The 13878-nt window shown below is 38.2% G+C and overlaps 1 protein-coding gene across 1 annotated transcript in view; it reads left to right on the top strand.

The window, feature by feature from the left end:
* ZPLD1 (zona pellucida like domain containing 1) overlaps positions 1 to 12672 on the top strand; it is a 50273-nt gene extending 37601 nt beyond the window's left edge. Inside the window, exons 8-13 of the mRNA XM_066340691.1 lie at positions 3006 to 3103; positions 3761 to 3841; positions 4665 to 4836; positions 6203 to 6311; positions 9217 to 9246; positions 11116 to 12672. Coding sequence (XP_066196788.1) covers positions 3006 to 3103; positions 3761 to 3841; positions 4665 to 4836; positions 6203 to 6311; positions 9217 to 9246; positions 11116 to 11291 — 666 coding nt within the window. The 3' untranslated portion in view covers positions 11292 to 12672. The remainder of the gene's footprint in view (positions 1 to 3005; positions 3104 to 3760; positions 3842 to 4664; positions 4837 to 6202; positions 6312 to 9216; positions 9247 to 11115) is intronic.
* Positions 12673 to 13878: the final 1206 nt, after the last annotated feature.

Raw genomic sequence — 13878 nt, 5'->3', positions numbered from 1 at the left:
TAGAAACTGTTTTAGCAGACCAAAGTATAGATTCCTCTCCAGATAATTTGCTGTTTCCTTCCCACTCCTCCCATGAGCCAAACCTTTCCTCCAGGCATCTTTCATCTCTGAATTCCTTTTTCCTTTTTGTTTGCATGTGCCTGCTCTCTTGTATTTATATGCTGGTCATGGAGGACAGACAGAGTCTTTTTGTCCTGTATTTACACAGTTCCTCAATTTACAGCTCTGGCTTCCAGTTGGTAATGCCACATGACTAATCAATTGTAGCCATAATGATCATACTCCGGAGTGCATATTTTGTTTGCATTTATTATGTTTCTCTGTGTGTGTGTATAGGTGCTTTGTGCTGAAACAGAGACTACTCTGTAGTATTCCCTAAAATTATTCCAGACCTATTCCCATAGCAATGAACTGCATCACTTTGCCTGGGGTTTTTTTATGCTCAAGCCTCATCAGAGTGTTTTGATCATTGTGAATGCTGTGAAGGATGTATCAGTTCCAAATCTATAGCCTGATGCATATGTTGCCTTATGGTGTGGACTTTAAAGATTTTAAGGGTTAATAATTAAAACAGTTTTCATCCAATGCTTCTTCCTTATGTTTTAGATAATCTGAATACGCATTATTGTAAAACCTTTTAACATGTAAAATGGGCTGCTGACACTAAAACATGAAAAATGCAAGGACCTCTACTTAACATTAATCCCTGAAATTATATTTTTGTGTTGATTAAAATTTTTACTCATACATTTTAAATACCTGATTTAAATATCAATTTTTCAATCTATCAAGCATCATTTCTGTAAATTATGAATCCGATTTTTTTTGCATTATTATTCATGCCATCGTGTTGCTGAGTTATAATTCATGCAACTGATTTAAAAGTCAATGCTTTATGCTTTGAACATAATGAGCTATAAATATTGCAACAGGACATTTTTCAATGGCATGGTCTAAAAAATCATGTTTGTTTGAAAGAGCAGAGCTCCAAATAACAACCTGTAATCTGTTAAAATGATGATTATAGTTCTCTCATTTTTAAATAAACCTGTGATCAAAAAGATGGGGCTGAGTGATGGTAGGCAAATTTCTCAGTCAAGCCAAGCATTGACCACTGCATATTGACTGCTTTTCAGGGCCCAATTCATCAGTCAGGAATAAATGTTATTGATGCTCATATTGAGCAAATTTTTTCTTCAGTTATCCCATGCCAAAATATGCTTTTGTCCTGCCCACCCCTGTAAGCTTGACCATGAACAGTGGTGTCTTTTCATCCTGATGGCAGTCACATTATGTGCCCTAGTGAGCAGCACTGTCATGAATAATACTGCTAAGGCTGGCAGATTCCAATGGTAGATATGCCCCTCTGCTTTGCTTCCCAGGGCTGGATAAATACATGGACAGCTTGTGCACTGCCTGTATTTTTCTCTTTTGGGAGTGTATTTTTTCCCTTTTTTTCTTGCTGTGTTGTGGACTCACCTGATCCTGGTTAAGAGTCCTGGTTTTGGGGGTCCTCAAGGCTCATGTACACCCTTGCTCATGTCTCCCCTCATGTCCCCAGTGAGGGGAGGTGTACAGGTGTGTTTCTTGACTGTAAGCCGCTGCCTTCTCCAAATTTAGCTGCAGTGTTATTTCTTAATATTGACTTTTCATCTTCTTAGCTTACCTCTGTCTTCCATCACAGAGTCTTGTTTAGATTTACTTTGTGATGCTAGTACAAGTCATTGTTAGGAAAGATAAGACCAGCTGTTACAATAGACTCAGAGTTTAATAGCAAAATGTTTAATGGGCTTTCACAGAGCCTTAGTGGCTATGTGCTTTTATGCCTTTTTGCAAATGTCTGTCTAAATGAATAAAAACTACTCTTAAAGAATAAAAGAGCAACCGTGGAGTGTAATAGTGAGGGTCTTACACTTTTTAATGAGTTGCAAAATGTGGCAGAGCTAAGTGTTATAGAAATGTATAATTAATTTGAAAGGAGGCTGACCTACCTGAAGGCCTCTGACATTGCACAGATTAGATATTGGGCATGCTGTTAATTTGGGCATTGTTACCTTTGAAAAAAAATCACTTGGGTCTCTGGCATAAACCTTCTTGTTGCTGTCAGCTGCTGCTTGCCATGGCCTCGCTTGCCACAACGAACCTGGTTGGAATCCCGTTTACCAGGTTTTTTCGTGTGTTTTGAGAGTTTTGACCTTTCACAAGAGGTCTCAAAATGCTGGGTCACTGTGCTACCTGCATTAGCAATGTGTTTGCCACAGTGACTTTACCAGATGTCAATTGAGAACATCAAAATGCATTATCTGTCACACAGATCTGTTTCATGGCTTTGTTGCTAAAGTGAGGGTTAGATTTTGAACAAAAAGCCCAAATAAAACAGATATATTTAAGTAGTAGTATATGGGGAATTCCCAACTTTTATGTTGAATACAGCCTTCTTGAAACAGCTCTTTTGAAATACTAGAATTTAAATGAAAATGTTTGTTGTAGTTTTCCACAAGCCAGCTTCCGTGGAAAATACACTTTGCATCACAGAAAGTCTTTGTTCTCGCAGACTATAGCTAAAAATATACAACATCTCATGGCATTGCTATCTCCACTAATTCAAATAACCTTAGCAACCTTTCCTGGGAAAGAGTGCAGTGTGACTACCCAGTTAAGCTTCTCTGTTAGAAAACCAGAGCAGCGCATTTCCTATGTTTGCCTGTAAGCTCTGGGAGGCTTGATGAAGGGCCAACGAGTGATATGTTTTCTTTAATCACTGATCCAATCACCTTATTAAATCACATATTCTCCCAAATTGTTGCATGAGGCAAAGCCAGTCTTTTAGACAAACTTGTAGGCAAATTCTCTGGCACTGCTTTTTGCTTGTTCCCTTACAGAGGACAAAGTAAACAATTGTTCTACACAGAAGGGGCAGAAAAATTGCTGAGAGCTCAGTCTGGATGCAGATGGGTTGTTGGAGTGAAATTTCTGTTACAGTTGAGGCAATGTTTGTTTTACAGGATTCAACCTACAGCCAGCAACTCCTTATTCCAAGTACAGGTTTACCTTTGAAAACCAAAATATATGCAGCTGTAAGAGCAACCAACCTTGATGGCAGGTACCATAATGGGTGTTATTTCTTGTCTTGCTTGCTTTTTAGCTCTTGTTACTTATCTGATTTAGAAGCATCTGTCTTTCCTCATAGCTTTTTGTATTTCAAAATAATGGTTGGTGTTCAATAATCCCTGCTCTCAGCTGGAGGGTGTCAGGCCCTTGGCAGTGAATGCATATTTTGCTGCAGTTCTTGTTATGAAAGATTTCCTGAACTATACTTTAAATCCTATATTGCTTTTTTAGGAAAAAAATGCACTATAGGATTTTTTTTTTTAAAAGGAAAAGGCCTTTGTTGGACCACATGAGAAAATCCCGGGCTTTTAAAAGTGGGCTGGTTTTGATTTTTGGTCCTATGTGGCCATAATTGCTGAGAGATGTGCAACACACCAATGTGTGTTGGTGTCATGGTTGACCTACATGGGACCAAATGATTTGATTTATAAAATTCGGCTGCTCTGTTGTGCTGTTTAATCTTCTAAGTAGTAGAAGAAACAGGATGAATTGTATGTGACCTGTTCAATACAGTAACTCAGTTTTGCTGTAACAGCCTGCATTAACTGTTTATATGCTTTTTAGTACTGTCGTGTTATCTCACCTCATTCACACCTCCCCACACTTGCACTGCCAGTTCCCTTCATCTGTGCCTTTACTCCCTGTGCAGGTGGAATGTTTTGATGGACTACTGTTACACCACCCCCTCTGGCAATCCCAGTGATGATATTCGATATGATCTTTTCCTCAGGTAGGTCCTGTGCAAACCCAGTGTTTTGTTGGTACTTCTTTAAAAAATAAATTATAAATCTCTTCAATAGGGGTTTCTTAAACTGCCTGGAAAGTTTAAGCATTATTAGTAGGCAGGACCAAGGGCTAGGCTTATAGATAACATGTCAGAACTTCTTTGTATGGGAACATAAACACAGAATCAGGTCATAAGTCATAAGAATTATGAAGGTAGAAAAGCATATATCCAAAGCAGTTCTGCTAGAGATAACATAAACACTTGAAGTGAATGGCCAAACTGGCCTTTATTTCCCCAAAGGGGAATGTGGTGAATGACAGTGATGTAAAACATCAGAGACTTCAGTCCAGGAAAGTAGTCATGCAAATGATTAAATATAAATAGATGCTTCTACATCTACTCCCAGTAATAGCATTTATTTGAATTGAAAATTTGAAAAACAACTTGGCAACATCTCAGATTAAATTTTATCCGTGACATCTATTGGAGAGGTACTGTCTTCATTTGGAGTTAACTGTCTATTCTGGTTAGCATACCTGGCTGCTTTTTTTTTCAGGTCTCAATTTTCTTTGAGCACTGGAATTAAAAGGTACCTTGGTTATAGCTGTGCTGCTGCAAAACAAAGCTGTGTTTTTGTAAGAATGTGTTTCAGCAGAGCAAGTTGCAGCCCAACAGGCAGATTGTGTCCGCAGATATTTGCACTGTGTTCTTTTCCAAGGAGCTAAAGTGTTGAACTGGCTGCTCAAGCTATCTTATTCTCAGCTAAGAGCCTCAAAATACTAACAGAGCTTCTCATCCCAGTTTCACTCTTCCCTACAAAAACTAGCTGTGACAAGGATCCGCAGACAACCATAATTGAGAATGGCAAGAGTCAAATGGGCCGGTTCTCCTTCGAGGTGTTCCGCTTTGTGAAGCACAAGAACCAGAAGATGTCCACAGTCTTCCTGCACTGTGTGACGAAGCTGTGCAGAGCAGATGACTGTCCCTTTCTTGTGCCAGTAAGTTGTAATTATCTGCATATAAAATAAATTGTCTGCATATAAAAGAGTTGTAATTATCTGCGTATAAAATACGGTGTTCTGCATACAAGTGTTACGGAAGTTTGGATGGCACAGAATGAAAGCGACTTGTAGAGACTGAAGTAAGAATGTTTTTTGTGTCTGAAGGAATGTGAAACAACTGATGAATGAAGAATATGGAAATGCATGCTGTCATCTGGAGATAAAATAATACTAGACCTGCAAAACACGTTATTGAATATATGAGAAATGACCTCTTTGCCTTTGGTCCTTAAGTTTTAAAAGTAACAACTCTGAGATGGTTTTTGGGTTGATATTCTTAGTATACTAGTAAGACATCCATCATCACAATGGATGAAGAGAAATATCTTAGGATATAATTTATGGAAAAGTTAAAGCTGTAGGAACTACTGTTATACTGACAAGAAAAATTTGTGAAAGTTTCTTATAGTGAAAAAGAAATTACGATGCCCCTTAGAGTTTATCATCTCCCTTATCATCTGAAAAGTGCTCATTTGTTGAAGTTCATGAGGTTATGTCTATTTAAAATTAACCAATTTTAGGAGTATCAGGAATAACAAATATATTTTGGAAATGGAAACATTTAAATGAACATATAAACACAAAGTTCTGTGATGTCTTCAGAGCACAGCATTATTTCCCACTGAATGACTTTCCACCTGGAATTTTAAAGTGTAGTCAGTTCAGTATAGTCCTCAATTTTTTTATGTTATTTCATATTTTGATATTGCACATTTACGTAATTCATTTTGCATTCCATTTATGTTCTTAAAGTTCTTTCACAAGAAGCTGAACCTAAGCAAATTCTCTTGCTTGAAACTTAAGCTTGAGTATCCTAGGTTAATGTAGATGATAGGTCACAAATGTTAAAGGTGGATTCCAGATGAGAATGCTGGGGATTGCTTTGATGTGTCATTGTTATTTAGAACTCTGTGGAAGATGTGCAAACTCTCACTCGAGAAGCTTTCTAGAACAGGGGTTGTCAAGCAAAAATGGATTTCTTGGGGGAAAACTGTCCGTAAACACAGCTTTGGGAAGTTAACAACTGAAAATTTAATATACTATAAGATGGATCTTGTACTCAACAGCAATGCAGTTTTGTAAACAAAGCGAGGCAAAATAAAATGGGAAGCAAGGAATTTATAAGATGCACTTCTAGGCAATATTGCAGATGTTTTTATTGCAAAGTAATTTAATGCATACCAAGAAATAAAATCAAAGTTGTAGTATTGCTTACCAAAGAGTTCACATTACATCAGGAAGCACAAAAAGGCCACAATTCTGTTCTACTCTGAATCTGTGGTTGTTTTGATTGACCACTCAGATCTGCAGTAACAGAGAGAGAAGAGACACTGGTGGAAGGACAACTTGGCGCCCTCAGAGCACATCTGGCAATGCTGTCATCTCTGCTGGCCCCATCATTACGAGGAGTGGTAAGAATAAACAATCTTTCTCTATGGACTGCAGGAATTTCAGAAACGTGGGGAAATGTTTTGCAGGTTAACGTAAATTTGCGGTGACTTAAAGGGTGAATTACCTGTGAGTTCACTGAGTATTTTTTTACTACTGCTGAGTATTTTTTACTACTTTGGTAGAAATTTTGAGCTAGTATTTTTGTTTGGCTCTCAAATGCTTACTTTTCCTATGAAATCACTGTGAGATATATGTGTTATACATATAAGACCATTATAAAGTCCAGACTCCATGGGCTGACTTCTTTTTTTTGTCAGAGTTCACTGGAGATAATAGAATTTAAGGTACTATGTTCAGTGTTGCAATTTAATCTGGATGGATAATGAATGTTCATTGTCACTTTCTATTCACCATTTCTTCCAGCTTCTCTCTGAGTTTTTATCTACATGTGGCTTAAAATTAATGCGTACTATTCTTAGATTCAGCTATAAGAATGAAATAAGACAAAACCATTGTAAATTTTAAACAGTGGGCCAAAATCCACTGCTTTAAATTGAGGGTGAAATTCCATGATTTTCATTTTTATTACCAATTGTTTTAGGAAAAAAACCAAAAGGCAGCTCTAAATGTAACCTTCAGTCTCTGAAAAAAAAAAAAAAAGATTATGTGACTGCTGTTTAAGTTTTACAAATTACAGATATTTATAAGTAGTTGTAGTTAAACAACTGATTTCAGCAGTCTTAGGTTTAGGATGCTTGGAATAGGAGTGAACCTGGTCTAGCAAAACTAACTTAAAACTTGAGAATTAAATCCTTTAAATGCCAGTTAGTTCTACCTGTATACAGAGAGAGCAACTGACCCTCCAGAATGGGGAATCACCTAACAAGAGACCATTTCTAGAACAAACAGGCTCCATTATGAGCAGCATTTCTGCAATGAAAATGAGTGATTTTTTTTTTGCATTATACATGGTCCCATTTGAGTTGCTGCCATCTGATTAGTCAAGGAAAAGTGGGGAGAACTGACTTCAAAGTTGTATGCATGAGTACACGAGGGAAATGAATGATGGATTTGCTCAGCCAAACAAGCATGCTGGAGTAATGCTGCCTTAGGCAAGGAGTGGAAACTAGATACAGATTCTTACATGAGCAGCCTCTGCTAGGTAATATAGCTCATGATTCAAATGCTGCGAATGCTATTTTTACAGTTAAAAAAAAAAAAAAAAAGGGATACTTATCAATTACGTTTAAATACTGCGTAGCTTCAAGCAAAGAGATCTGATGGATGTTTAATGGTCTCAAAGAAAGGATAAACAACTTTATAATTTCATGACAACTGTTGAGGTTGTTTAAATGAAAACATGAATAAGGGTGAAAAAAGGAAAATATTTGTTTAGGTGCATTCTAAAAGTGGATGGGTAAAGCTTTTTTGATTTCTCCATCTTAATAGTGTGCTTTTGGAGCATTCCACCCATGCTGATAGAAGGATGGTTTAATGGGAAGTACTTGGAAAAAACAGGATCCAATTCTAAACTCTGCCACAAATTTCACGAGTGGCATTGGGCAAGTCCCTCAATCTGACTTGCATTTCTGTTTTTCTTCTGAATCAGAAAGAAGGAATTAGTCCTGCTGTCAATTCCCATTGTGAAAATAAGCTCATAAGAACCAGGAGGTGTATGAATACTACAGGTAACAAATTAAAAGGGGGAAAGTCACATGAGAACTTGACCAAAACTGTCTGGATGATGAATAATTTTGGATAATTTTTGACAAATTTTTAAAACTTTAGGTAAATTTTGGGTGAGGAATATCAGGGTGTAGCACTGGCTTGCTCTGATGTGATGCTGATGGAAGTGTTCACACTGTTTTGAAGGCCAGCTCTGGTCTAGCTTTAGCACACATTTGTCCAGAGCCCACCAAACCTGCTGCACCTGGCTCACCACGGCATGGCAGTAGTAGGATTGCACAGAAACCCCACATTTCCCTCATTTAGGGGGGAGCTGTCCCAGGTGGGAGCTGAACAGTGCTGCTGCAAGAGTGCTGCTCCTTCCCCTGTGTGTTTCTGAACTCATATTTCTGACTTTCGCCTCTTTTCAGAGAAACTTTATTCTTTTTTGTTAATCTAAAACAAGCCATTACAGGAGACGTACACAGAGGAAAATGCTTTAGTCTCTGTAAGGAAGCAAAGCAGGTACCTGGTTGTGAAGTTAAAATTATGTAGGTTTTGATGGATGTCCCACTTAAGCTTGGGAGACAGCTGCTCAAAACAAATGTATATGTGAACTGTGCTTACTCATTGCACAAAAAATCCCCAAAACAATGACAAGAAATGTAATTCGGAACTGGACACTGGTAAGTAAGTAATAACTGAAGACAAAATACAAATGTTACCCTGAATATAAAGCCACTAGTAACTGCCAAGAGGAAAATGAACATGGCAAAGAGAGCCTTTTTGTAATAATTTATGGTTGTTGACGTACTTTTTTCTTGTAAAACGCAAGTTTTTTCCTGTAGAGCTATTTTTTAATATGATTAAGTGAAGGGGCTTATGTATAACATTGTGATATGCTTGTGTTGTTACTGAGGGAGACAAAAGAACTGGCTGCCTTTTCAATTAAGAGATTCCTGATTAAATGTGGTGTTGGTTTGTTTTTCCACAAGACATTAAAATATTAATTAATATTTTAAGATCTCCTGATATTAAAAATGAAGCAATGACATGCAATTAATGTTGTTGTCCATATTTTAACAGAGATGCTAAAAGCTGCTGGTCAATGTTGCAAGTAGATTTGATGTATTTTTAAGATAAAGCTACAACTATTTGCTTTTGTGTTGCAAGAGGGGAGGAGGTAGGAAGAGGTATTTAAAAATATAACTTTTTTTTTTTTTTTTTTTTTTTTTTTTTTTTTTTTTTTTTTTAATATAGATGAGACACCAACCAACAATTCACAGCTTGGTAAGTTAATCAGAATTCCAAGAAACATAAGAGAGGGTTTATGAGGGAAGCAGAAGTGAGGACGAACCCTTTTGATTAATAGCTATGCACTGGGATTTGTTTTTTTTTCTTTTGCTTAAATGAGTCAATACCGACATGCTGTGAAAGGAAAGCAATTGGTGAGTATGGCATTCTCAGTTTAATTTGTGCACCCAGTACCATCTACACTGAAACTTCTAATTCCTGTGATGAAATTGAAGATCTGATGCTACAGCATATGGGGGTGAAGGGTACCTTATAGCCACCAGATGCAAAACCAGACTTAAGCAGGAAAATTTGCCATGCCACACAGAAGTAGAGCAGGAAAATTGCTATTAATGTGCAGTCTGGCTTGGTTCACATCTCAAATCCAGAAAGTCAGAGCTTCAGCTCCTGTTCTCCTAGCATTTAACCACACAAAGAACCTGTGGAGAAACTTGGACAGAACTTGTGCCCTGCTAGAGCAGTGAAGGAAATAGGCTGCAGGGGAGACCAGCTCTTTAAGTTTTAGGGTACTTTTCCTTTGGGCACTTGGAACACTTGTTTCAGCCTATCTGTTACTGTTCTCTGCTGGTAACAAGGTGTGGCTGATGGCCACGAAAGGATGATCAGGTGGTACATTGGGCCATTCCACCTTGTATTTCTTCATAACAGGACTGAGTGGAACAGGGAATCCATCCTGTCCTCTGAAATCTAACACTGTTTGTTCCTTTCTTTACTCAATTTAGAGCATATTAAAGCAGCTACTGTTCTCGTCTGTCAGAGAGAGTCCTCCCAGTAATTAATTGCTCCCTGTTGTGCTCCTACCCATGGATATAATTAAAATAATAAAAAGCAAATTATTTATTTGCTGCACACAGTTTGCTGTGTTAATGGCTACCTTTCCTTCCCATCCAACAAAAGCAGCAGCCTCTCCTTTCTCTCTCCATCCAGAGCCTTTCCTTTGCCTGTTGCTGCCCCTGTGGGGAGCACAGAGATGGAGTGAGGTGAGGTTCCTGCTGCAGTGGTCAGAAAGCAGCACGGTGTTGGAAGGGCAGGGTAACCACATCAACACTGCAGATTTCCTTTCAGCTTGGGTCAGGAGGGTAGGATTAATGGTGTTGAGGGCAGGTGGCTGCTTCTGGGAGGAGCAGTCTGCTTTCTCACATGGAGATTGTTGTCATTTCACCTCGCTCTCTACCACATGTAATGGCAAATATTCATTTTATCCCCTCCTGCTGGAAAACATAGTAACAGCTGTGGATGTATGTGGCCCATTCTCTCAGAACTGGTCCATGAACAGCTTGCTGAACTGCAATATGTATTAAATATGTCACCTTTTCTACCTGAGAATTGATAAACATATTAAGAAACCCTTTCTGAAGGTGTGCAACAAGCTTCCAGAATGTCTGATATCCCGTGCCAGACATGTCTGCTGATTTATATAAACTTTGAATTGAAATGTAGATAGTGATAGTGGGGAAGAAATCCTTTTATTAGCTTGATTAGTCCACAAATCCTTATACATCTACCTTGATAGTCCTCCTTGGATAAGTCCTTGGATAATGATAGTCTTGCCTTGAAGAACACAGGTCAAGGTCAGTCACTAGCAGATGAGGGACAATGCCTTAGAAGGCACATTTCTTTATTTCCCAGCATGATTGATATTGAAAGAATTAATGGCTGTTTTCAAAATGTACTTAGGTAAGCTTTATCCAAGTAGACAGGTGCTCATTCTGAGGTACAGTTAGTTATAGTTCCTTCATTGCAATGATACAGTATATTCAATGTTGGAAGGTCAAGGCAAGAAATGTTTGGCACTCACAAGAGATAAAACCAGATCTTACCTGAGAATTTTTCTTCTCCTTGCAGTTCACCCAAACGGACCTCCTTTCCAGATGAACACAGTCACCAGTGCCCTGATTTCAGGCATTGTGGTCCTAGGAATTTCAAGCATTTTCTTTTTGGTATGTTCTCTAACCCTCCTGCACAGAAACTGGCCCAGCAGTTCAGTCCTGAGCGGCATCCGGAACCCAGTCTTCAACTGAAAGTGATGATTTGTTTGCACTTTTTGTTCGGGGTTGCCTTTCTCGGCTGTGAAATATGATTCCATTAAAAAGTAATATTAAGGCAACACTCCAGTGGTATCCAGCTTCTGTTCCAGCTATTCTGTATTTGTAGATTTGCTAGTGATGTTGTGTAGGCAAGCAGCAGCGGCGTTGGTAACAAGCCTAGAAAAGGTTGAGAATCTCAATTGTGTTTGCGGTCAGACTGTGTGACATTTGCCCATGAACGTGCTGACAATAGAGCTCATGTCTTCATCTGCTCAGTAAGGTCTAAAAGCTGTCGAGGCTGCAGATGGGACCCTTTCCAAGTATGCCACTTCAATACAAAGGCTGACATATTCAGAAAAATTCATAAGTTCATAAACACCTAGTAAGGATAAGGATTCTTTTTTGTTATTACATTTTTCACAAAAAAACAAGTGTGTCTCAGGGGGAATTTGTTTTCAGCTGTCTTGGCTAAAAATAACCTAAGAGAATCTTGGAACAAGTGACTTTTACCTATTTGCAATTTGGAAGTATTTTCTTAAATATATCTTCCATTGGCTAGTGGAGACATCACGTATCAAGTATCACCTAAGCTCCCCTCACAGCAAACTGTTTTTTGGAGCAGTTTGGCAACTGAGTAAAACTCTCACTGAAACACTAATTGTTAAGGGCAAGTTTTGCCCCACGAGTTTTTCAGTTCTCAGATAAAGCTTTCATTCCCACACGAAGAGTCATCAATCAGTGCTTATTTCTTTAGCAGATTTTCTGTGTGAGTTAGATTTGTTCACTGCACAGATGAGGGGAAGAGGGGAACTAGAAGGATAAGAGGCTACAAGCAGGACTGTGCTGTGGCCTCTAGATAATCTGATGAAAACCAGAGTTACCTGAAGTGAGTGTGAGTGACAGGTGCCCTCAAACAGGAGCACAAGGCAGTGGTTAGCTGTGTAGAGTAGACAAAAATGCTGGTATAGAGAGGCCACCACAGACACAACATATTAAGCTGGACTGGATAGACAGTTGGGATTTTGGTCACACATACAGCAGTTAAATTTCATTTTTTTATGTACTGTACATATTGGCCTAGAAACACCTCATTGATATTTATCATCCTCCTGTGTTAACCATGTCTGTGTCTTCACCGATGTGACAGAACTGGCTAATGATCAGGGCTTTTTTGCTCTCAAGGCTAAAGACAAATACAGTCTTGTTCTCAGTTTTCTCTGATCCTGCAAATGCTGTATAAAGGCCTGTTGTTTGCAAATTCCACTGTGCTGTAGGGCAGTATCCCTAACAACCAATACTGTGCCTGTTTTCCTCCAGTCTTAATACCTCAGAAACATTTTTGCACTTCAGGGGTTAGGTCTGATGACATGTAAAACACGATTGTTTAATAAAATTATTTTAAACATTTCAGAGTGGGTGCTTTGTCTGAACTGTTTTACTCCTTCTGTCCAATTGTTAGTATTGTGCATGCTTCCAGGGATCTCATTCTACAAAGAGGAAAACAGGACCTGCTTTCTTAAGTTCTTTTGGTAAGAGCTTTCAATATACAGGATAAATTAATATAATTATAGATTTACTGACCTTTAAAGGAGTGTGGTAAACTCTGGAGATTTATATTCCAGCCTGGGGATAAATAAATTCAGATAATCTATTTTAATTTGCTAATAAAGACAACCACAAAAATCCCATTAATGTAATTACTACTTTGTAAGGAGCAGCTTTAGCTGGAAGTTTCCAGTGATGGAGATAGCCATTATCATCCTTAGAAAGTTGTTTCAGCAGTTAATTGCTATCTTCAGTACTTTTAAAAATACTTACTAATGTGAACATGCCCATTTAAATTTACCAGCCATTATAAAATGTCAGGCTTATGTCTGCTAGAGAGAGGGAGAGACCCTTTTTCTAGCAGAAATCCCATACAGTTTGGCTAAAACCACAGAAGAAAGTGAATGGTTTTGGAAGTAAAAAAAAGATGCTGATACAATAGCATACTTGACCTATTTGATTTTTCTGTGTTTCTAGAAGACAGTTTGTTGCTTTTCTATAAGGAAATGTATTTCATAGTAATTAACAAAGTCTTGTTGACCGGATTTTTTGAGGCCTGGGTAACCTATTACAAAAATGGAGTTGCTACTCAGTAATGTATATGCAGAATTATATCCTTCTATTTGTTAAAATTTCTGGAGTGGTCTGTTTTTGTGAAGAACCAGGTAAGGTATTTGTGTAACTTTTCCACATGTGGAAATCTCTAGGTACCAAGGGATGATCTCCCTCCTGAATGAGTGACAGAGTTCCAACAGCCATCAGTAGGAGTCATTACTGAGCTTGCTATGGATTGTGAATGTATTTGTCTCCATAATTCATTAAAAGAGATAAATACAAGTTCCTTCTTGGTAAAGAAACATGGAGAGCCACAGATGAAAAATGATGCCTAAACCAAGGCTTATCCATTTACAGCTCTGACATGAGAATGATTTATGAATTTTAGAGGAGCTGAAAACTTGAGCCAGGCTGGCAAAATATTTCTAGGAGGGCGAAGACCGACTAAATTTGTAAAAATGTCCCCATCCTGGTTTGTTTA

This window comes from Sylvia atricapilla, chromosome 2 (assembly GCF_009819655.1).
Source record: "Sylvia atricapilla isolate bSylAtr1 chromosome 2, bSylAtr1.pri, whole genome shotgun sequence".
Classification (NCBI taxonomy): Eukaryota; Metazoa; Chordata; class Aves; order Passeriformes; family Sylviidae; genus Sylvia; species Sylvia atricapilla.
Note: the sequence above shows the minus strand (reverse complement) of the source record. Positions and strands in the feature narration are given on the sequence as shown.